This window comes from Pristiophorus japonicus, chromosome 7 (assembly GCF_044704955.1).
Source record: "Pristiophorus japonicus isolate sPriJap1 chromosome 7, sPriJap1.hap1, whole genome shotgun sequence".
In the NCBI taxonomy this organism is placed as follows: domain Eukaryota; kingdom Metazoa; phylum Chordata; class Chondrichthyes; family Pristiophoridae; genus Pristiophorus; species Pristiophorus japonicus.
The window spans coordinates 120,089,319-120,114,382 of NC_091983.1; the positions used below are offsets into that span (position 1 = coordinate 120,089,319).

The 25,064-nt window shown below is 44.9% G+C and overlaps 1 protein-coding gene across 1 annotated transcript in view; it reads right to left on the reverse strand.

Moving 5' to 3' along the window:
- Nucleotides 1–17,770, reverse strand: part of LOC139266844 (median body protein-like) — a 69,108-nt gene extending 51,338 nt beyond the window's left edge. The window contains exons 1-2 of the mRNA XM_070884452.1: nucleotides 17,726–17,770; nucleotides 15,971–16,085 (exon numbers count right to left, since the gene is read on the reverse strand). Coding sequence (XP_070740553.1) covers nucleotides 15,971–16,085; nucleotides 17,726–17,743 — 133 coding nt within the window. The 5' untranslated portion in view covers nucleotides 17,744–17,770. The remainder of the gene's footprint in view (nucleotides 1–15,970; nucleotides 16,086–17,725) is intronic.
- Between the last annotated feature and the right edge of the window lie 7,294 nt (nucleotides 17,771–25,064).

Sequence of the window (25,064 nt, forward strand, 5' to 3'; positions counted from 1 at the left end):
AGTAGTAATCTCAGGATTGCTACCAGTGCAACGTTCTAGTCAGAGTGGGAATTGCAGGATAGTTCAGATGAATACGTGGCTTGAGGAGTGGTGTAGAAGGGAGGGATTCAAGTTCCTGGGGCATTGGAACCTGTTCTGGGGGAGGTGGGACCAGTACAAACCGGACGATCTGCACCTGGGCAGGACCGAAAAACAATGTCCTGGGGGAGTGGTCGCTAGTGCTGTTGTGGAGGGGTTAAACTAATATGGCAGGGGGATGGGAACATATGCAGGGAGACAGAGGGAAGTAGAATGGGGGCAGAAGAAAAAAAGATAGAAAGAAGAAAAGTAAAAGTGGAGGGCAAGAAACCCAAGGCAAAAAGCAAAAAGGGCCACATTACAGCAAAATTCTAAAGGGGCAAAGAGTGTTAATAAGACAAACCTGAAGGCTCTGTGCCTCAATGCGAGGAGAATTCGGAATAAGGTGGACGAATTAACTGCACAGATAGCAATTAGCGGATATGATGTAATTGGCATCACGGAGACATGGCTCCAGGGTGACCAAGGCTGGGAACTCAACATACGGGGTATTCAATATTTAGGAAGGACAGACAAAAAGGAAAAGGAGGTGGGGTGGCGTTGCTGGTTAAAGAGGAAATTAATGCAATAGTAAGGAAGGACATTAGCTTAGATGATGTGGAATTGGTATGGGTGGAGCTACGGAATACCAAAGGTCAGAAAACGCTGGTGGGAGTTGTGTACAGACCACCATACAGTAGTAGTGAGGTTGGGGACAGCATCAAGCAAGAAATTAGGGATGCGTGCAATAAAGGTACAGCAGTTATCATGGGCGATTTTAATCTACATATTGATTGAGCTAACCAAACTGGTAGCAATGCGGTGGAGGAGGATTTCCTGGACTGTATTAGGGATGGTTTCCTGGACCAATATGTTGAGGAACCAACTAGAGGGCAGGCCATCCTAGACTGGGTGATGTGCAATGAGAAAGGACTAATTAACAATCTTGTTGTGCGAGGCCCCTTGGGAAAGAGTGACCATAATATGGTAGAATTCTTTATTAAAATGGAGAGTGACACAGTTAATTCAGAGACTAGGGTCTTGAACTTAAGGAAAGGTAACTTCGATGGTATGAGACGTGAAGTGGCTAGAATAGACTGGCGAGTAATACTTAAAGGGTTGACGGTGGATAGCCAATGGCAAACATTTACAGATCACATGGATGAACTTCAACAATTGTACATCCCTGTCTGGAGTAAAAATAAAACCGGGAAGGTGGCTCAACCGTGGCTAACAAGGGAAATTAAGGATAGTGTTAAAGCCAAAGAAGAGGCATATAAATTGGCCAGAAAAAGCAGCAAACCTAAGGACTGGGAGAATTTTGTATTACAGCAGAGGAGGACAAAGGGTTTAATGAGGAGGGGGAAAATACAAGTATGAGAGGAAGCTTGCTGACAACATAAAAACTGACTGCAAAAGCATCTATAGATATGTGAAGAGAAAAAGATTAGTGAAAACAAACGTAGGCCCCTTGCAGTCAGATTCAGGTGAATTTATAATAGGGAACAAAGAAATGGTGGACCAGTTAAACAAATACTTTGGTTCTGTCTTCACGAATGAAGACACGAATAACCTTCCGGAAATACTAGGGGACCGTGGGTCTCGTGGGAAGGAGGAACTGAAGGAAATCCTTATTAGGTGGGAAATTGTGTTAGGGAAATTGTTGGGATTGAAGGCCGATAAATCCCCGGGGCCTGGTAATCTGCATCCCAGAGTACTTAAGGAAGTAGCCGTAGAAATAGTGGATGCATTGGTGATCATTTTCCAACAGTCTATCGACTCTGGATCGGTTCCTATGGACTGGACGGTAGCTAATGTAACACCACTGTTTAAGAAAGGAGGGAGAGAGAAAACGGGTAATTATAGATTGGTTAGCCTCACTTCAGTAGTGGGGAAAATGTTGGATTCAATTATTAAAGATGAAATAGCAGTACATTTGGAAAGCAGTGATGGGATCGGTCCAAGTCAGCATGGATTTATGAAGGGGAAATCATGCTTGACAAATCTTCTAGAATCTTTTGAAGATGTAACTGGTAGAGTGGACAAGGGAGAACCAGTGGATGTGGTGTATTTGGACTTTCAAAAGGCTTTTGACAAGGTCCCACACAAGAGATTAGTGAGCAGAGGAGGACAAAGGGTTTGATTAGGGCAGGGAAAATGGAGTACGAGAAGAAGCTTGCAGGGAACATTAAGACGGATTGCAAAAGTTTCTATAGATATGTAAAGAGAAAAAGGTTAGTAAAGACAAACGTAGGTCCCCTGCAGTCAGAATCAGGGGAAGTCATAACGGGGAACAAAGAAATGGCGGACCAATTGAACAAGTACTTTGGTTCGGTATTCACGAAGGAGGACACGAACAACCTTCCGGTTATAAAAGGGGTCGGAGGGTCTAGTAAGGAGGAGAAACTGAGGGAAATCCTTATTAGTTGGGAAATTGTGTTGGGGAAATTGATGGGATTGAAGGCCGATAAATCCCCAGAGCCTGATGGACTGCATCCCAGAGTACTTAAGGAGGTGGCCTTGGAAATAGCGGATGCATCGACAGTCATTTTCCAACATTCCATTGACTCTGGATCAGTTCCTATGGAGTGGAGGGTAGCCAATGTAACCCCACTTTTTAAAAAAGGAGGGAGAGAGAAAACAGGGAATTATAGACCGGTCAGCCTGACATCGGTAGTGGATAAAATGATAGAATCAATTATTAAGGATGTCATAGCAGTGCATTTGGAAAGAGGTGACATGATAGGTCCAAGTCAGCATGGATTTGTGAAAGGGAAATCATGCTCGACAAATCTTCTGGAATTTTTTGAGGATGTTTCCAGTAAAGTGGACAAGGGAGAACCAGTTGATGTGGTATATTTGGACTTTCAGAAGGCTTTCGACAAGGTCCCACACAAGAGATTAATGTGCAAAGTTAAAGCACATGGGATTGGGGGTAGTGTGCTGACATGGATTGAGAACTGGTTGTCAGACAGGAAGCAAAGAGTAGGAGTAAATGGGAACTTTTCAGAATGGCAGGCAGTGACTAGTGGGGTACCGCAAGGTTCTGTGCTGGGGCCCCAGCTGTTTACACTGTACATTAATGATTTAGACGAGGGGATTAAATGTAGTATCTCCAAATTTGCGGATGACACTAAGTTGGGTGGCAGTGTGAGCTGCAAGGAGGATGCTATGAGGCTGCAGAGCGACTTGGATAGGTTAGGTGAGTGGGCAAATGCATGGCAGATGAAGTATAATGTGGATAAATGTGAGGTTATCCACTTTGGTGGTAAAAACAGAGAGACAGACTATTATCTGAATGGTGACAGATTAGGAAAAGGGGAAGTACAAAGAGACCTGGGTGTCATGGTACATCAGTCATTGAAGGTTGGCATGCAGGTGCAGCAGGCGGTTAAGAAAGCAAATGGCATGTTGGCCTTCATAGCGAGGGGATTTGAGTACAGGGGCAGGGAGGTGTTGCTACAGTTGTACAGGGCCTTGGTGAGGCCACACCTGGAGTATTGTGTACCGTTTTGGTCTCCTAACCTGAGGAAGGACATTCTTGCTATTGAGGGAGTGCAGCAAAGGTTCACCAGACTGATTCCCGGGATGGCGGGACTGACCTATTAAGAAAGAATGGATCAACTGGGCTTGTATTCACTGGAGTTCAGAAGAATGAGAGGGGACCTCATAGAAACGGGGTTAGACAGGTTAGATGCAGGAAGAATGTTCCCAATGTTGGGGAAGTCCAGAACCAGGGGACACAGTCTAAGGATAAGGGGTAAGCCATTTAGGACTGAGATGAGGAGAAACTTCTTCACCCAGATAGTGGTGAACCTGTGGAATTCTCTACCACAAAAAGTTGTTGAGGCCAATTCACTAAATATATTCAAAAAGGAGTTAGATGAAGTCCTTACAACTAGGGGGATCAAGGGGTATGGCGAGAAATCAGGAATGGGGTACTGAAGTTGCATGTTCAGCCATGAACTCATTGAATGGCGGTGCAGGCTAGAAGGGCCGAATGGTCTACTCCTGCACCTATTTTCTATGTTTCTATGTTAAAGCACATGGTATTGGATGTAACGTACTGACGTGGATAGAGAACTGGTTGGCAGACAGGAGGCAGAGAGTCGGGATAAACGGGTTCTTTTCAGAATGGCAGGCAGTGACTCGTGGGGTGCCGCAGGGCTCAGTGCTGGGACCCCAGCTATTTACAATATACATTAATGATTTGGATGAGGGAATTGAGTGTAATATCTCCAAGTCTGCAATGATACTAAGCTGGGTGGCGGTGTGAGCTGTGAGAAGGACGTTAAAAGGCTGCAGGGTGACTTGGATAGGTTATGTGAGTGGCCAAACACGTGGCAGATGCAGTATAATGTGGATAAATGTGAAGTTATCCACTTTGGTGGCAAGAACACGAAGGCAGAATATTATCTGAATGGCGGAAAAGAGGAGGTGCAACTAGACCTGAGTGTCATGGTACATCAGTCATTGAAAGTTGGCCTGCAGGTACAGCAGGCAGTGAAGGCAAATGGTATGCTGGCCTTCATAGCTCGGGGATTTGAGTATAGGAGCAGGGAGGTCTTACTGTAGTTGTACAGGGCCTTAGTGAGGCCTCACCTGGAATATTGTGTTCAGTTTTGGTCTCCTAATCTGAGAAAGGGCGTTCTTGCTATTGAGGGAGTGCAGCGAAGGTTCACCAGACTGATTCCCGGGATGGCAGGACTGACATATGAGGAGGGACTGGATCGAATGGGCCTGTGTTCACTGAAGTTTAGAAAGATGAGAGGGGATCTCATAGAAATATATAAAATTCTGACAGGACTGGACAGGTTAGATGCAGGAAGAATGTTCCCAATGTTGGGGAAGTCCAGGACCAGGGGACATCGTCTAAGGATAAGGGGTAAGCCATTTAGGACTGAGATGAGGAGAAACTTCTTCACTTAGAGAGTTGTTAACCTGTGGAATTCCCTACCGCAGAGAGTTGTTGATGCCAATTCATTGGATAAATTCAAGAGGGAGTTAGATATGGCCCTTACGGCTAAAGAGATCAAGAGGTATGGATAGAAAGCAGGAAAGGGGTACGGAGGTGAATGATCAGCCATGTTCTTATTGAATGGTGGTGCAGGCTCGAAGGGCCGAATGGCCTACTCCTGCACCTATTTTCTATGTTTCTATGTTTTCATTTATCGAAGGCACTCGATAAGGTGCCACATAAAAGGTAATTGCACAAGATAAGAGCTCACTGGGTTGGGGGTAATATATTCGCATGGATAGAGGATTGGCTAATTAACAGAAAACAGAGTCAGGATAAATAGGTCATTTTCCAGTTGGCAAACTATAATTAGCGGGGTGCAACAGGGATCAGTGCTGGGGCCTCAACTCTTTACAATCTGTTAATGATTTGAACAAGGGACCGAGTGTAACATAGCCAAATTTGCTGATGATACAAAGATAGGTGGGAAAGCAAGTTGTGAGGACACAAAGAATCTGCAAAGGGATATAGATAGGTTAAGTGAGATTGCAAAAAATTGACAGATTGAATATAATGTGGGAAAATGTGAGGTTATCCACTTTGGTAGGAAAAATAAAAAAGCAAATTATTATTTAAATGGAGAGTACAAAATGCTGCAGTACAGAGGGATCTGGGGGTCCTTGTACGTGAAACACAAAAGATTTGTGTGCAGGTACAGCAAGTAATTAATAAGGCAAATGGAATGTTGGCCATTATTGCAAGGGGGATGGAGTATAAAAGTAGGGAAGTCCTGCTACAACTGTACAAGGCGTTGGTGAGACCACACCTGGAGTAATGCATACAGTTTTGTTCTCCTTATTTAAGAAGGGATATACTTGCTTTGGAGGCAGTTCAGAGAAGGTTCACTTGGTTGATTCCTGAGTTGAAGGGGTTGTCTTATGAAGAATGGTTGAGCAGGTTAGGCCTATACTCATTGGAGTTTAGAAGAATGAGAGGTGATCTTATTGAAACGTATAAGATTCTGAGGAGGCTTGTCAGGGTAGATGCAGAGACGATGTTTCCCTTGTGGGGGAATCTAGAACTAAGGGGCATAGTTTAAAAATAAGGGGTCGCCCATTTAAAACTGAGATGAGGAGGAATTTCTTCTCTCAGAGGGTTGTGAATCTTTGGAATTCTCTACCCCAGAGAGCTGTGGAGGCTGGGACATTGATATATTTAAGGTGGAGTTAGACAGATTTTTGAACTATAGGGGAGTCAAGGCTAATGGGGAGCGGGCAGGAAAGTGGAGTTGATGCCAAGATCAGATCAGCCATGATCTTATTGAATGGCAGAGCAGGCTTGAGGGGCCAAATGGTCTACTTCTGCTCCTATTTCTTATATTCTTATGTACTAGGTCCCTTGCTTCTTCTGGTATATATCAATGATTTAGACTTCAATGTAGGAGGCATGATTAAGAAGTTTGCAGATGATACAAAAATTGGCCATGTGATTGATCGTAAGGAAGAAAGCTGTAGACTGCAGGAAGATATCAATGGACTGGTCAGGTGGGTAAAAAGGTGGCAAATGGAATTCAATCTGGTGAAGTCTGAAGTAATGCATTTGGGGAGGGCTAACAAGGCAAGGGAATACACAATAAATGGTAGAATACTGAGAAGTGTGGAGGAATAGAGTGAAATTGGAGTGCATGTCCACAGATCCCTGAAGGTAGCAAGACAGGTAGATAAGGTAGGCATACAGAATGCTTTCCTTTATTAGCTGAGGCATAAAATATAAGAGCAAGGAGGTTATTCTTAAACAGTATAATACACTAGTTAGGCCACAGCTCGAGTACTGCTTACAGTTCTGGTCACTCAATTGAGAGAAGGAAAACTCACATTTCACCTTGGGGTGGGATTTGGGCAGGCGAGTGGCGAGGTGAGTTGAAATCAAGCCTGGGCTATTTTAATTCCTGGACCTCCTTAACATGCCTGGAATTGGTGGCAACAGACTGTTGGCCTGTGATAAATTGGGCGGTTGAGGGGGTGGGGGTAGTCTAGGGCAGGGGAAGCCTAGACTTTCCTGGTGAGGCTCGGAGAAGCGCTCCTGCTCCTCCTCGCACCACAAAGAAAAGTGAAAAATGTATTTATCAGGGCTTCTTCATGTCCCGATCCTCTTTTGATCTGGATGGAAATGACATAATTGGGCCCTAATTTGTATATTTAAAGAAGGACCCATTCAGAAGTACGAAAACATGGTCGGCAGGATCTGGAAAGCTTAAGAGCAGGTTAATAACTGGGGTCATTTTAACTGCCTGTTGATTTCTGCCTGACGGGTAGGATTAAAAACACCCTCACATTGTTTAGGGTACAATTTGGATTAGTAAATCACTCTTGAGGTTTCATTATTTTGTTGCACATAGTTTTCATCTCTGATAAGAGATACAAAATATTATTCTGCAAGATGCAATTTCACAGCTACTCGATCAATTGGTACACAGTGCTCGGTAATTCAACCTTCCCCCCCTACCCCTCCGCACCTGTCCCCAATGCTCTTGCTCCTTCTGCCCCAATCTTGTTCCCCTTTCCATTCCTCCTCATCATTCTCCCTCTTCATGTCCCAATTTCTCTCCCCATTAGCTTCTTCCATTCTCTTCCTCGTCCCCTCCTCTCACTCTCCTGACTTTTTCCTCTCTGCCCCTTCAATTAGTCATAGTAGAAGAAATGGTTAGGCCCAATTACCCCCCCCCCCCCCACTTTCTCTCCCTGCTTGATCTGAAAACTACACTTAGTCTTCACTCTGTGTGCAATACCATCGGAGATCAACTAGTAATATATTAAACATCTTACATCTGCATGCACATATTGGCAACTTTTTCCATTATAAATTCCTATGTCCACATTTATAATGTCACGGCCTATGTAAACTTTTCAACTGTAATTACACCCTCCTGGCAGTGATGGCGTTATGTCATCATGGTTTTGCATCTTCCAAATCCTCAGCCTGTATTATACAGGAACTCTTTGGGGGCGATTTGCTGTTAATAATTTAGGCGCAATTAAATTGCCTGCTAGCACTCATTAAAGAGGCTGCACGACCTTTTGGTAGCTGGCGCTTGAACTAATGCACTCTCCGAACAGTAACCTGCTGAACAGGAATAAACTAGTTGTTGCTGCGGATTTTGAGCACCATGTAATGGCATCCTCAGCTTTCACTGTTCGCTTGCTGCTGGAGGTTTGAAGAAGAGCTTTATAAATTGTCTCAGAAAGTTTCCCAAAGACTTCACCAACACTATCAAAATTTATTCTGGAAATTCTCTGAGGACTTCACCTAAAAAGACACCATATAGGATTCACCAGGAGAAATGGAGTGGTTGATCATCTTGCTAGGTTTGCAGGAGGACACAAGCCCAGGCAGAGCAGCACCAGCTGCTGCAGGAGAGAGGGACCAGCTACTGCAGGAGGGTGAGGCGGACCCCTTCGTCTCTGCGGGTACAGGACATCCCTCTTCCTCTGGACCTTCTCCACCAGGACCTCCAGTGCTGTGTCCGAGAACCTGTGCATCCTCTCCCTCGGCCCCTGAGCCATCCTGAAATGTGTGTCAGCCTGCGCACTCCACACTTGCCCCAAGAAAATTGCTTCTAATCAGTGTTTAAGTGCTAAACCTGCAGGTGTCTGTTTTAGCGCCATGTTCAAATTATGGTAATCAGCAATTAGGACCAAAATTGCATTCTAAAACCAGATTTTCAAACAGGATCCCGACCCGGAAGTCAGCCTGATTGACAGGCTTGGCTTCCAGTGGGTGGAGAGTAGGTAGGGAGCCTGCAAATATACTGGAAGTGTGGTAGGGGGAGGAATTGTTGTCTGGGGGTGGGGGTTTGATCCAAGAGAAGAAGGTAAGCTTGGAGGGCCAAGGGAAAGCATTCCAGCTCCTTCTGGCCCACAAGGAGAGCTGTGAAGGCACTTCTCGCCATTCTCGCCTCCCTTCAGCTGGCGGGTTTCCGTGGCTAACAAGGGACATTAAGGAGAGTGTTAAATCCAAGGAAGAGGCATATAAATTGGCCAGAAAAAGCAACAAACCTGAGGACTGGGAGAAATTTAGAATTCAGCAGAGGAGGACAAAAGGTTTAATTAGGAGGGGGAAAATAGAGTATGAGAGGAAGCTTGCTGGGAACATAAAAACTGACTGCAAAAGCTTCTATACATATGTGAAGAGAAAAAGATTAGTGAAGACAAATGTAGGTCCCTTGCCCTCAGAATCAGGTGAATTTATAATGGGGAACAAAGAAATGGCAGACCAACTGAACAAATACTTTGATTCTGTCTTCACGAAGGAAGACATAAATAACCTTCCGGAAATACTAGGGGACAGAGGGTCTAGGGAGAAGGAAGAACTGAAGAAAATCCTTATAAGTCAGGAAATTGTGTTAGGGAAATTGATGGGATTGAAGGCCGATAAATCCCCAGGGCCTGATAGTCTGCATCCCAGAGTACTTAAAGAAGTGGCCAGAGAAATAGTGGATGCATTGGTGATCATTTTCCAGCAGTCTATCGACTCGATCAGTTCATATGGACTGGAGGGTAGCTAATGTAACACCACTTTTTAAGAAAGGAGGGAGAGAGAAAACGGGGAATTATAGACCGGTTAGCCTGACATCAGTGGTGGGGAAAATGTTGGAATCAATTATTAAAGATGAAATAACAGTGAATTTGGAAAGCAGTGACAGGATTGGTCCAAGTCAGCATGGATTTATGAAAGGGAAATCATGCTTGACAAATCTTCTAGAATTTTTTTGAGGATGTAACTAGTAGAGTGGACAAGGCAGAACCAGTGGATGTGGTGTATTTGGACTTTCAAAAGGCTTTTAACAAGGTCCCACACAAGAGATTAGTGTGTAAAATTAAAGCACATGGTATTGGGGGTAATCTATTTACATGGATAAAGAACTGGTTGGCAGACAGGAAGCAGAGAGTCGGGATAAACGGGTCCTTTTCAGAATGGCAGGCAGTGACTAGTGGGATGCCGCAGGACTCAGTGCTGGGACCCCAGCTATTTACAATATACATCAATGATTTAGATGAAGGAATTGAGTGTAATATCTCCAAGTTTGCGGATGACACTAAGCTGGGTGGCAGTCTGAGCTGCAAGGAGGATGCTAAAAGGCTGCAGGGTGACTTGGACAGGTTAGGTGAGTGGGAAAATGAATGGCAGATGCAGTATAACGTGGATAACATAGAAACATAGAGTAGGCCATTCGGCCCTTCGAGCCTGCACCACCATTCAATAAGATCATGGCTGATCATTCACCTCAGTACCCCTTTCCTGCTTTCTCTCCATACCCCTTGATCCCTTTAGCCGTAAGGGCCATATCTAACCCCCTCTTGAATATATCCAATGAACTGGCATCAACAAATGTGAGGCTATCCACTTTGGTGGCAAAAACACGAAGGCGGAATATTATCTGAATGGCGGCAGATTAGGAAAAGGGGATGTGTAACGAGACCTGGGTGTCATGGTACATCAGTTGTTGAAAGTTGGCATGCAGATACAGCAGGCAGTGAAGAAGGCAAATGGCATGTTGGCCTTCATAGCTAGGGGATTTGAGAATAGGAGCAGGGAGGTCTTACTGCAGTTGTACAGGGCCTTGGTGACGTCTCACCTGGAATATTGTGTTGAGGTTTGGTCTCCTAATCTGAGGAAGGATGTTCTTGCTATTGAGGGAGTGCAGCAAAGGTTCACCAGACTGATTCCCGGGATGGCAGGACTGACATATGAGGAGAGACTGGATCGACTGGACCTATATTCACTGGAGTTTAGAAGAATGAGAGGGCATCTCATAGAAACATATAAAATACTGACGGGATTGGACAGGTTAGATGCAGGAAGAATGTTCCCGATATTGGGGAAGTCCAGATCCAGGGGACACAGTCTAAGGATAAGGGGTAAGCCATTTAGGACCGAGATGAGGAGAAACTTCTTCACTCAGAGAGTTATTAACCTGTGGAATTCTCTGCTGCAGAGAGTTGTTGATGCCAGTTCATTGGATATATTCAAGAGGGAGTTAGATATGGCCCTTATGGCTAAAGGAATCAAGGGGTATGGAGAGAAAGCAGGGAAGGGGTCCTGAGGTGATGATCAGCCATGATCTTATTGAATGGTGGTGCAGGCTCGAAGGGCCGAATGGCCTACTCCTGCACCTATTTTCTATGTTTCTATGAGCCTGCAATTACTACTGGAAGCCTGGTAGGGGGAGGAATTGTTGTCTGGGGGTGGGGGTCTGATCCAAGAGAAGAAGGTAAGCTTGGCGGGCCAAGGGAAAGCACTCCGGTTCCTCCTGGCCCGCAAGGAGAGCTGTGAAGACACTTCTCCCCAAAGCTGTCCTCGCCTCCCTTCAGCTGGCGGGTTTCCCAAGGCCTGGTTAAACCTGCAAGGCGGGTTAAATCAGAGGCTGCCAGCCTCAGCAAAGGTATTTAAATTGCCTGCTCCTTGTCCCGTCTCCATTAAACCCAGAAGTGGGTGGCTTGGGGGTGGGTTTAAGATTTTAAAAATGTTAACATCTCACCCGACCACAACCCACCTGTTTTTGGGGGTTAAAATTCATGCACAGCCAGAGTTTCAGAGACACGGCATTCTGCCCCCAAGAAGGCTGTGGTGCGGCGAGACTGTCATCCATCTCCTTCAGGATTGCCCCTTTGCAAGGCAGGTCTGGAAGGAGATGCAGTGGTTGCTATCGAGGTTCATCCCAAGCAGCTCCGTAACACAGGACTCTGTGCTCTATGGGCTGTTCCTAGGGGGACACACACCGAGACAGACATCATCTGCTGCTAGAGGGCCATCAACTCGGTGAAAGACGTACTTTGGTCTTGCCGAAACTTGCTGGTCTTCCAGAGCAAGGAGATGTCCACGTCTGCGTGTTGTAGATTGGCGCAATCGAAGATCCAGGAGTACGTGCTGAGGGATGCACTAAAAATTGGTGCAGTCGCCGCAAAGGCACAGTGGGGAAGAGCCACAGTTTAAAGCCCTTCTGCCACGATAAACCCAGGGGCTGGAATCAGTATAAAACTCCCCTCGGGTTGCACTTGTAAACTTTTTGAATACATAGAGCACCATGATCTGAAAAAAACCTATGTAGTGCCATGTAAAATGCAAGTTCTGTTTAGTAATGTATGTTGCAAAGAAATGTAACTGTACCCTCACTCATTCCGTGTACTGTATAGTGCCACTATTAAAGTAATTTGATGACTGTATTACAATGTATCCTGGATTGTTATGAAATGTACCTCAAAATGTAAAGCAAGCAAATGTATTGAACGGAACTGCCGTTAGCATCCAAATGTATTGTATGGAATTGCCGACTGCAGCCAAATGTACTGAACTGCCTTCCAATGTATTGTGCAAATTTTTATATGAATAAAGTAAATTTTGAAATAAAAAAAAAAATTCACTCCCGTGTCCAGTACCATGGAAGATTAACTCATCTCTCAAATAAATAAGTTGTATGAGAACAATTTGTATTTAGATAGCGCCTGTAACATTGTAAAACATTACCAAACAAAATTTAACACAGCCACATGAGGAAATATTGGGGCAGATGACCAAAAGCTTGATCAAAGAGGTAGGTTTTGAGGAGTGTCTTCAAGAAATTCATCATCATCATCATAGGCAGTCTCTCGAAGCAAGGATGACTTGCTTCCACGCCAAAAAGGGATGGGTTCACAGGTGTTTCAATGAAGGGCCTAATATTCCAGATCCCGAACTACATTGCGAAGGGTGGAAGATGCCTGTGCTTGGATTTTATTAACGTGTGGTGGCCGTTGCACACCACCCACCACACGGGCTTGACAGAGCTAGGTCTTGGTCCAATGGCAAGGATTACCCAAGACTAACTGGAGACCAGCTCTGTTGAACAGACTGAGCGCGCACACATATTGCAGTGTGGGCTGGCCCGTGCTGCCCCTGGGCCCTCGCCTCTTCCAGATCCCAGATTCACGCCTCTCCTGGGCCCTGGTCACTTCCCTCTACGGATTCTTGCCGTTCCCTTCGTCCCTCCTGCTGTGCCTGCTTGCACTGCAATCAGCAACCTGTTTTGTAGCCGTCACCCTCCTGCAGCAGCACGTGCTGCTCCCTCCAATGGCCCCGGCCTGCTGATGGTCTTGCAGGCCGGGACCGCGCCGATTTCCGGGCCGGGCCGCCGCAAGCTGCTCCTTCCAATGGCCCCGGCCTGTTGAGAGGCAGAGAGGTTTAGCGAGGGAACTACAGAGCTTAGGGCCCAGGCAGCTGAAGGCACGGCTGCCAATGGGAAAGCTATTAAAGTCAGCCACAAGAGGCTGAATTGGAGGAGCACAGATATCTCGGAGGGTTGTAGGGCTGGAAGAGATTACAGAGATAAGGAAGTCTGAGGCCATGGAGGGATTTGAAACCAAGGATGAGAATTTTAAAACTGAGGTGTTGCTGGAACCGGAACCAATGTAGGTCAGAGAGCACAGTGGTGATGGATGAACCGGACATGGGGCAAGTTACGATATAGGCACCAGAGTTTTGGATGAGCTCAATTTTACGGAGGGTGCAAAGATGGTGGCCAGCCAGGAGAGCATTGGAATAGTTGACTCTAAAGCGAAGTCCCCTGTAAGCCATGCTGCTTCCTGCGTGGCCTGCCTCCCCCAATGCGCAGCCCATTAAAATTTTTGCACATGCGCGGTATCTGTAACATAAAAACCGGTGAGTGGCCTGCGAGGGACCTTGCAGGTGATAAGCCGCGTAAACATTGGTCTTGATGTAACAAAGGCATGGATGAGGGTTTTAGCAGCAGAAGAGCTGAGACAGGGACACAGATGGGCGTTGTTACGAAGATCGAAGGAAGCGGTCTTAGTGATGGAGTGGACATATGGTCGGAGGCTCAGCTCAGGGACAAATTGGGCAGCAAGGTTGCGAACAGTCTGGTTCAGCCTCAGACAGTAGCCAAGGAGACCAATGGAGTTGGTGGCAGGGATCAAACAGTGGTTTGTCAATTGTAATCGATTGGATCGTCCTCATTCCCATGATAAAATGGAAAGTCCCCACTGTGCATCTTTGGTTTACATAATGGAATGTACAAACACTGCATGAACGGCAGAGGTTTGTCAATGAGGAGAAAAAATAGAATCAAACTTTGAAAGCTTTGGCTCTATACGTGTCTGCTTTTAAGGTAAATGCATCTTTAGTGTTAAGATTTATATATTAAGTGACCAAAATTCCTGGATTCTGCCTCATTCAGTCACCTTAATTTCCAGTGGGAATGGGAAATAGGGGGCATTGTTTGGTGGAATTTCCGGGTTATCCCAGATATTACACCCAGCTTATTTGTATAAAGCCACAACAGTACTCTTAGAAACATAGAAACATAGAGAATAGGTGCAGGAGTAGGCCATTCAGCCCTTCGAGCCTGCACCGCCATTCAATGGGTTCATGGCTGAACATGCAACTTGAGTACCCCATTCCTGCTTTCTCACCATACCCCTTGATCCCCCTAGTAGTAAGGACTACATCTAACACCTTTTTGAATATATTTAGTGAATTGGCCTCAACAACTTTTTGTGGTAAAGAATTCTACAGGTTCACCACTCTGCGTGAAGAAGTTTCTCCTCATCTCGGTCCTAAATGGCTTACCCTTATCCTGAGACTGTGACCCCTGGTTCTGGACTTCCCCAACACTGGGAACATTCTTCCTGCATTTAACCTGTCTAAATCCGTCAGAATTTTAAACGTTTCTATGAGATCCCCTCTCATTCTTCTGAACTCCAGTGAATACAAGCCCAGTTGATCCAGTCTTTCTTGATATGTCAATCCTGCCATCCCAGGAATCAGTCTGGTGAACCTTCGCTGCACTCCCTCAATAGCAAGAACATCCTTCCTCAAGTTAGGAGACCAAAATTGTGCACAATACTCCAGGTGTGGCCTCACCAAGGCTCTGTACAACTGTAGTAACACCTCCCTGCCCCTGTACTCAAATTCCCTCGCTATGAAGGCCAACATGCCATTTGCTTTCTTAACCGCCTGCTGTACCTGCATGCCAACCTTCAATGACTGATGTACCATGACACCCAGGTCTCGTTGCACCTACCCTTTTCCTAATCTGTCACCATTCAGATAATAGTCTGTCTCTCTGTTTTTACTACCAAAGTGGATAACCTCACATTTATCCACATTATACTTCATCTGCCATGCATTTGTCCACTCACCTAACCTATCCAAGTCACTCTGCAGCCTCATAGCATCCTCCTTGCAGCTCACACTGCCACCCAAATTAGTGTCATCCGCAAATTTGGAGATACTATATTTAATCCCCTTGTCTAAATCATTAATGTACAATGTAAACAGCTGGGGCCCCAGCACAGAACCTTGCGGTACCCCACTAGTCACTGCCTGCCATTCTGAAAAGTACTCATTTACTCCTACTCTTTGCTTCCTGTCTGCCAACCAGTTCTCAATCCACGCCAGCACACTACCCCCAATCCCATGTGCTTTAACTTTGCACACTAATCTCTTGTGTGGGACCTTGTCGAAAGCCTTCTGAAAGTCCACATCAAATGGTTCTCCCTTGTCCACTCTACTGGAAACATCCTCAAAAAATTCTTGTCAGCTGTTAGCTGGTGTGAGTTCCATTGCAGACTTTGAAATGGCCCCAGATCTTGTCCATAACGGATCAATTACCATTTTTTCCTATGGAGGTGAAGAACTTTTTTTCTTTGGTTCAGGAAGAGTCTTGGGGCCACCAGCAGAGTGGCTGTGAGTCGTTTGGTTTTCTGCTGTGGATCAGGGTGCCACACTGGTGCCGGCAGAGTGGAAGACCTGGAATTTCAAGCCCCAAGAATTTGGGCGTGTAAACCAATCAACTTTGATATTAAGCAATTATAAAGAGCCTCATGTTAATCACAAGTTATATATAAAAAGCACATAGCAAACTGCAATTTGTGGACTACAGTAGTCAACCACAGAACTTGCCATCTGAGAGGTTAAGCCGGTTGCCAAGTCTCTCTTTTTCAGTCTGCAACATGTTTAAATTGGCTTCTTTTCTTTTCAGTTCCAAGTGTAGACCAGCAACTTGAGAATGCATCTCCTGAATAAGGACACACAAATGAATTAAAGCTATGAGGAATATGACCAGTACAAGTGAATGAAATACTTCTGTACTTACTCCCCAATATTTGCATCAAGAGCCTTTACTAATAAAGAAAAAAACAACTTGCATTTATAAAAGCTCCTTTCACAACCTCAAGACTCACAAAGAATTTTACAGCTTACGATGTACTTTTGATGTGTAGTTGCTATCGTAATGTAGGGAAAAGTGACAGCAATTTGTACACAGCAAAATTCCACAAACAGCAATACGATAATGACCAGACAATCTGTTTTTCGTGATGTTATTTGAGGGATAAATAAATGCTGGCCAGGGCACCGGGAGAACTCCCCCGCTCTTATTAGAAACTTGCCATGAGTTACTTTACTTGAGCGGGCAGACAGGGCCTCAGTTTAAAGTCTGATCCAAAGGATGGCACCTCCTACACCACTGAAGTGTCAACCTATATTATGTGCTCAAGTATCTGGAGTGCGGTTTGAACCTATGACCTTCTGACTCTGAGGTGAGAGCGCTCAGGCAAATCTGACACCTGTAGTAGCAGGCCACAATGCATGACTTCAGTGTAAGTGCACTGACAAAGAGACTGAAGCATGGATGAAAACTCAATTTTTGCAATGGTTATTATACAGTAACTGGGTGCTCAATATTGGCAATAGGTTACCTGTCTCCTAACTAGATGTTAAGGACTCCTCCTCCCTTCAGTCTTTACATTCGAACATAATCAAGTTAGATTCAAAGTAGGGGTACCTTTACATTACCTAGACAATGTAACCCAGCCTTAGGAAAGCATCCTCTGCACCGCATATGATTTTTCCCCCCATTTTAAAGCATCTGGTCCATCAAATTTAAAAATATATTTCAAAATACAATAAAGTAAACTCCTGTTACCACCTAGGTCGGAATTCAGTAAGTGAGTAGGGAGTTAAACAAAATAAATACCAAAAATCTGCAGCGAGGTGTCTTTTAGCATTCATCAACACCTCCAATACTGCATGTGCTGTGGGTTATGGGGAACATCCCTTTATTTGCTTGTGAATGTTGGAGACTACAGTCCCAGTATGCACCCACAGGTGGAGGGTCTTTGGCCATTCGGCGCACTGCTGTTGATGATATGCGGGTCCCTCTGAGAGCTGAAGACTTGGGAACTCCTGGTGTTGAGAGTTGCTGCCATTGGCACTGCACCCTGCTACACTGCTGGCTTCAAAAAGGTGGGATCTGGCAATTTTCAGGCCCAGACCTAATTTCTAGCCCTTTCAGCTCACTTCCACCGGAGTATGGCAGAAGGACTGCATATTTCTGGCCCCAATACTTTGAAAAAGGAGGAGTGATTCTTTATTAAGGCTAATTATAGCACCACTATCACTTCCCCAGCCAAGATCAGCCATCTCAGCACAGATCCTGGATTAAATCTAGGATGTCTTGGCCTTTGCGGATAAACTTACTGAGCCATTTATGAGGTGGGATAGGGGCAGCTACCATGTCATGTTTCTAATGATGAAGAAGTCAGCTTTATCCTTCTTCCTCTCTACACATTCCTCGTAACAGCACATTTGAAATTAGGTTAAGCAGCAACTACTTAAATAACTTGGTTATTTTTTTTTAAAGACATGAAATGCTACCTGTAGTTTCTGTAACATTCTCTCCGCTTCCAATTCTACCTTCGGCTGGAGGACGGTGGATTTCTTTGTTTGATCACGCGTATATTTTGGTTAAGAACAAAACATGCTGATACCTAATAACATCAGGACACTATTGTGATCCGCAAGATCCTCCAAATCCCCTGGGAGAACAGAAGCACCATCGTCAGTGTTCCCGATCAGGCCAACATCCCCAGCATTGAAGCACTGACCACACTCGACCAGCTCCGTTGGGTGGGCCATATTGTCCGCATGCCGGACACAAGACTCCCAAAGCATGTGCTCTACTCGGAACTCCGACACAGCAAGCGAGCCCCAAGTGGGTAGAAGAAACATTTCAAGGACACCCTCAAAGCCTCCTTGATAAAGTGCAACATCCCCACCGACACCTGGGAGTCCATGACCAAGGACCGCCCTAAGTGGAGGAAGAGCATCCAGGGGGGCGCTGAGCACCTCAAGTTTCATTGCCGAGAGCATGAAGAAAACAAGCGCAGGCAGCGGAAGGAGCGTGCGGCAAACCAGACTCCCCACCCACCCTTTCTTCCAACGACTGTCTGTCCCACCTGTGACAGAGACTGTAATTCCCATATTGGACTATTCAGTCACCTGAGAACTCACTTTTGAAGTGGAAGCAAGTCTTCCTCAATTTCGAGGGACTGCCTATTGTTGTGTATGTAGGCACCTGTGGTAATGACTCCATGAGCAGGGTATGGTACTTAAACTGTGTAGATTGTAGTCCTTTATTTGCAGCTCCTCGAGTGAGGACACCAAACTGTGAGCTTCCTTTTATACTGGGTTACCTACAGTGTGCAGGTAACCCTTAGGTCTCCAGCAGCAGCACCCTCTGGTTTAAAGGTAAATGTGTACAGTGTAAAGGTACATTCAGTGTTACAGACATCATACAACAATACAAGCATGCATATATAACACCTATGATGATGACTATTGTGATATTAGGTTCCTTTTATATAAAGTCTGCCACTGATTGTTTCAAATTTCTGATAGAAACATCTATGTTTTGGAGTTTGTAATCTTCTTAAAATATTCCCATCATTCACTTTCATCCACCCAAAGAGAGGCAACACTCTCAACTTGTCAATGAATATGGCCACCCCCGGCTATGAATTGTGCCAAAGTTAGCTGGTTATTTTACATTCAGAGACCAGTGCTGTCTGACCCTCCGACCCTCTGCAGCTGAGTTACATTAGTTCACCCTGATGCTCAAGCTGAAGACCTGACAGTGACCAGGAGTTTGAGAAGATCTCTTGCTTTATTCTAACTAGCCTTATTCATGTACACCAACACAGATTGGATGATCAGATCAAAAATGACTTGCATTTATAGAGCACCTTTAATGACCATGAGGGTCTATGGAGCGTTCTCCTCTGTTTCGGATGTCCCCAAAAGTTTGTCAACATCCTTCGCCTGCTCCACGACAACATGCAGGTCGTGATCCTTACCAACGGATCCAGTACTGACCCGATCCATGTCCGGACTGGAGTCAAACAGGGCTGTGTCCTCGCTCCAACCCTCTTCTCAATCTTCCTCGCTGCCATGCTCCATCTCACAGTCAACAAGCTCCCCGCTGGAGTGGAACTAAACTACAGAACCAGTGGGAAGTTGTTTAACCTTCGCCACCTCCAGGCCAGGTCCAAGATCACCCCAACCTCTGTTGTTGAGCTACAGTACACGGACGACGCCTGCGTCTGCACACATTCAGAGACTGAACTCCAGGACATAGTCGACGTATTTACTAAGGCATACGAAAGCATGAGCTTACGCTAAACATCCGTAAGACAAAGGTCCTCCACCAGCCTGTCCTCGCCGCACAGCACTGGCCCCCAGTCATCAAGATCCACGGCACGGCCCTCGACAACGTGGACCATTTCCCATACCTCGGAGCCTCTTATCAACAAAAGCAGACATTGATGAGGAGATTCAACACCGCCTCCAGTGCGCCAGTACAGCCATCGGCTGCCTGAGGAAAAGAGTGTTCGAAGACCAGGCCCTCAAATCTACCACCAAGCTCATGGTCTACAGGGCTGTATGGCTCAGAGGCATGGACCATGTACAGTAGACACCTCAAGTCGCTGGAGATATATCACCAACGATGTCTCTGCAAGATCCTACAAATCCCCTGGGAGGACAGGCGCACCAACATCAGTGTCCTCGTCCAGGCTAACATCCCCAGCATTGAAGCACTGACCACATTTGATCAGCTCCGCTGGGCAGGCCACATAGTTCGCATGCCAGACACGAGACTACCAAAGCAAGTGCTTTATGTGGAGCTCCTTCATGGCAAACGAGCCAAAGGTGGTCAGCGGAAACGTTACAAGAACACCCTCAAAGCCTCCCTGATAAAGTGCGACATCCCCACTGACACCTGGGAGTCTCAGGCCAAAGATTGCCCTAAGTGGAGAAAGTGCATCTGGGAGGTCGTTGAGCATTTTGAGTGTCAATGCCAAGAGCGTGCAGAAATCAAGCACAGGCTGTGGAAAGAGTGTGCAGCAAACCAGTCCCAACCACCCCTTCCCTCAACAACTATCTGCCCTACCTGTGACAAAGTCTGTGGCTCTCGTATTGGACTGTTCAGCCACCAAAGAACTCATTTCAGGAGTGGAAGCAAGTCTTCCTCAATTCTGAGGGACTGGCTATGATGATGATGATGAATGACCTCAGGACATCCCAAAGCGCTTTACAGCCAATGAAGTACTTTTGAAGCATAGTCACTGTTGTAATGTAGGAAATGGGACAGCCAATTTGTGCATAGCAAGCTCCCATACACAGCAATATGATAACCAAATAATCTGTTTCTTTAGTGGTGTCGAATGAGGGATAAATATTGGCCAGGACACCGGGGATAACTCCCCTGCTCTTCTTCAAAATAGTGCCATGGGATCTTTTACGTCCACCTGTTTAATGTCTCATCCGAAAGACAGCACTTCTCACAGTGCAGCATTCCCTCAGCACTGCACTGCATTGCAGTGTCAGCCTAGATTTTTGTACTCAAATCTCTGGAGTGGGACATGCACCCACAACCTTACATAAGAACATAAGAACATAAGAAATAGGAACAGGTGTAGGCCATATGGCCCCTTGAACCTGCTCCGCCATTCAATAAGATCATGGCTGATCTGATCATGGACTCAGCTCCACTTCCCCGCCCACTCCTCATTACTTCTTATCCCCTTATCGTTTGGAGGAGAGAGTGCTACCAACTGAGCCACGGCTGATACATCTCATTTCATGAGATGAAAGGTGAGTCAGGCAGGCAGGCATCTCATGAAATGAATTGCTCTACTACTGTGATGGGCTTTATTTCAAACCTGACCTGAGAATTGGAGAAATTTGCCCATTAAAAGCAGTTTGAATGAGAGTCAAATCAGGGACATGAGCTCGAGCTACTGAGGCACTTTCCAGTCCAGAAATAAATACATATGTTTGCCATGGGATTGCTTTCATATATCAGCATAATTACTGAACAATCATGCTGTGGAAAGGATATAGAAAGTTGGCTTCAAGTTCCAGATAGTAGATCTGTTGCTGGAGATTCTTTATAAACTCGGTTTCAACACCAGCCAAAGGGTTTTCAGCTGAACTACAGATGGAAGGGTAGAAATGTGTAAAACAACTGATTTATGCCAACACATCTTTAAACAAAGAACAAACAATATTATTTCACAAATACATAGAGTACTCAATATCTCCCCATGAAGTACAACTTATCTTTCCACCGGTAAGGCAGCCTGTAGCTCCCTTGCAAGATTGTCCCTGGTGAGTTACCTCGTCTGTCTCACAAATGGGTAGCCACTGTAAGATAAATACATAGCAACAAACATGATTTATTTTCTGTAATCTTACTTGAACTCTATGGGAAAAGTACTCATGTTGAGTAGAAGTCAGCTTCTTTTCCAGCTGAGCCTAAGAAAGCAGAACAGCAAAAAAAGGAAGGTTAGAAGTGGAACTGTTTGCTGACAATTCCACAGTGTTTAGTTTTACATGAATCACTCATACCAGCCTATAGCAGCACCTGGATAATATTCAGGGTTGGACTGACAAGTGGCAGGTAAATTTTATGCCACATAAGTGCTGGGCACTGACTATCTCCCAACGAAGAAGCCCAGCCATCAACTTCTAACTTTCAACAGCACCACCATCACCAAGTTCCACACCAACAACATCTTGGAGTTACCATCAATCAGATGCTGACTTAGACCAGCCATATCAATGCTCCAGAAATAAGAACATAAGAAATAAGAGCATGAATAGGCCATACAGTCCATCGAGCTTGCTCCACCATTCAAAGGAGCATGTCTAAATTTCTATATCAACTCCACTTTAGTGCCTAAAAATCTATCGATCTCAGTCTTTAATATCTCACCGACTGAGCATCGACAACCCTCTGGGGTAGAGAATTTTAATCCTCTGGGTGAAGAAATTCCTCATCTCTGAACTAAATGGCTGACCCCTTATCCTAGGACTTCGACTGCTAATTCTAGACTCTCCAGTCAGGAGAAACAGCCTCTCAGCATCTACCCTGTCGAGCCCTTTCAGAATCTGATATGCTTCAATAAGATCACCTCTCATTCTTCTATGCTCTAGAAAATATAGACTGATTCTACTCAATTTTTCCTCATAGGACAGCCATCTCATCCCAGAAATCAATCCAGTGAACCTTCATTGCACCCCCTCTAAGGTAAATATATCTTTCCTTAGATAAGGAGACCAAACTGTACACAGTACTCCACATGTGGTCTCAACAAAGCCCTATATAATTGCAGCAAGACTTCCTTAACCTTATACTCCAACCCCTTGCAATAAAGGCTAACATAGCATTTGCCTTCCTATTTGCTTGCTGTACCTGCATGTTAACTTTCTGTGATCTGTTTACAAGGATATCCAAATCCCTTTGAATACCAACATTTCCTATTCTCTTACCTTTTAAAAAAAGATTCTGCTTTTCCATTCTTCCTACCAAAGTGGATAATTTCACACTTCTCCACATTATACTCCATCTGTCCCCTTCTTGCACAATCACTTAACTTGGCTATATCCCTTTGCAGCCTTTTTGCATCCTCCTCATAGCTTACTTTCCTACCGAGCTTTGTATCGTCAGCAAACTTGGATATATTATACTCGGTCCCTTCATCTAAGTCATTGATATAGCGTGTGATCCTTTTAGCACTGCACTAGTTACACCCTCCCATCCCAAAAATGACCCGGTTATTCCTACTCTCTGTTTTTTGTCCGTTAACTAATCCTCAATCCATGCTAATATATTATCCCCAATCCTATGGCCCTAATCTTGTGTAACAACCTCTTGTGTGGCAATTTATCAAAATCATTAATGCCAACTCCACCATCATAAATCATGAGGCAAACTCTTGAGGGAGACTTTCGACTTCATTTTCGGTGGTTTTCTCAGCGGTACAGCTGTTTTTATGAGAGAAACCGCCCAGTGAAAGTTTCCCCCTTACTTTTTAAATGGAACTGCCCACATCTTGAAACGACCGCCGAGAGTAAACTACCTACGTGCACCGCCGAGAGAATCACCAGGGCGTATGTTTGGCCTCAATGGAAGCCCGTCTAGATCGCCAAGGGAACCGCCATGTGGAAGCTGCTTAAACAGGGCGGTAGGTGAGTACTCTGCAAAGAAAGGTAAGTTAAAGGTTCTTTATTTACTTATTTTTAATCATAATCGATTAGCTGTAAAACTATCTTGGGAATGTTTTTTAACTTTTTTTTTTAGTGAATTCATTTTTTAAAAAGTCCCCCCCCACCCCCCAGGCCCAACCGCAGATTCAGAGTAAATTTTAAAAAACATTTTGTGAACCGCCTGTTTCACCTAGTTTCACCTTTAACCGCCAAGAATATTGGTGCAAGATTCATTTTCTCGCCAGGTGGTATTTCTTACTTTTATTATGGAAATTTTCGCTAGCGTTAGTTACAGAACGTTAGCGGTGTTTCTGGCGGCAATTGGGCGGTGAGTGGCTTTAAGGAAAGTCTAGCCCTAAAAGTCAGGAGATTTGGTAAGAAATCATGAGTTGCTATTTTTCAAACATAAACCAATGTAGAGTAACAGCTTGTTTATAAACCTCATGAGTGACTTTATTTAATCTTTAATAGGTCGCAGCTCTTTAGAAAAATTATACTACAGCACTTGAAAATGCTTTACAAAAATCTTTTTAAAAATCCTAGCCTTTATCACCATGCTGCCATGCATCTCAGTTTAAGATTACAATGATTAATATAAATTAGTTATACAAGCATATATATTTATGGCTTGGGCCACCTGCCAGCTGGAAGGGGCAAGCATTCCGCCCACTGCCTGCCTTTTTGATGCTTGATGTTAAAATCAAGCCTCAACTCTCCTGTGAACCAAAACCTACGCTAATATACATGCTGTGCCTGAGATAGTTCTGTAACAATACGTTCTAACATTTTTGGCCACCACCATAAACTCTACTCCTCGTCACTGACTCAATTCTCCTCCTCAGCCACTCATTCAGGCTGAATCAGACAGCCCGAGACCTTGACCTCTGTTTGATCCAGAGCTGAGCTCCAAACACCACATCCTACCTGTTAAGCTCATAATGAAGTAATGCAACTGACTCCAACAGGTAAGCCCTCTGGTGGCGGTATGATACAGGTTGCCTAGGTTTGCATACATAACACTACCCATCACAACTTCTTGTTTCCATCTCTGCAACACTGCCAGTTTCTGCTCCTCTCTCAACTCCTGCACTGCTGAAACCCTTTAGCCATGTTTTTGTCACCAACTTTTTCTCCAATGCCCTCTTTCTAGCTCTGACTCTCCAACCTCCATAATGTAACTTGTCCAAATTTTAGTGACTCTTATTCTTTTCTTCACCCAGTCCTGTTCACCCATTATCACAAATTAACTTTGGCTGTGTGTCCCTCAACACTTTTTAAATTTAGAATCTTTGTCGGTATCTTTAAATCTCACTTTTTGCAATCTCCTCCAGTTTCCTACCCCCTCCTGCATCCTTTAGCCTTTTGACTCTGGGATTCTGTGCATTCAGAGTCTGTTGGTGGCAGAATCTTTAGCTGTTTCATTTTTTTCTCTGGAACTTCCACTCTAAACCCCTCCACATTCTTGCTGCTCTCCCTACATTGCAAAACCAGCTCAATATTCTATGTGCAATTTTAGCCAAAATAAAGTGAAGGCAACTTAAGAAAATTAATATCTGACGCCTTTGATCTGATGGATTCCATATTAGAATTTTTCAATACAATGGATTAGAAATTGGATATGGCCGAAAATGGGGGGGTGTCACAGACCAGCGCTATTTGCCTGTGC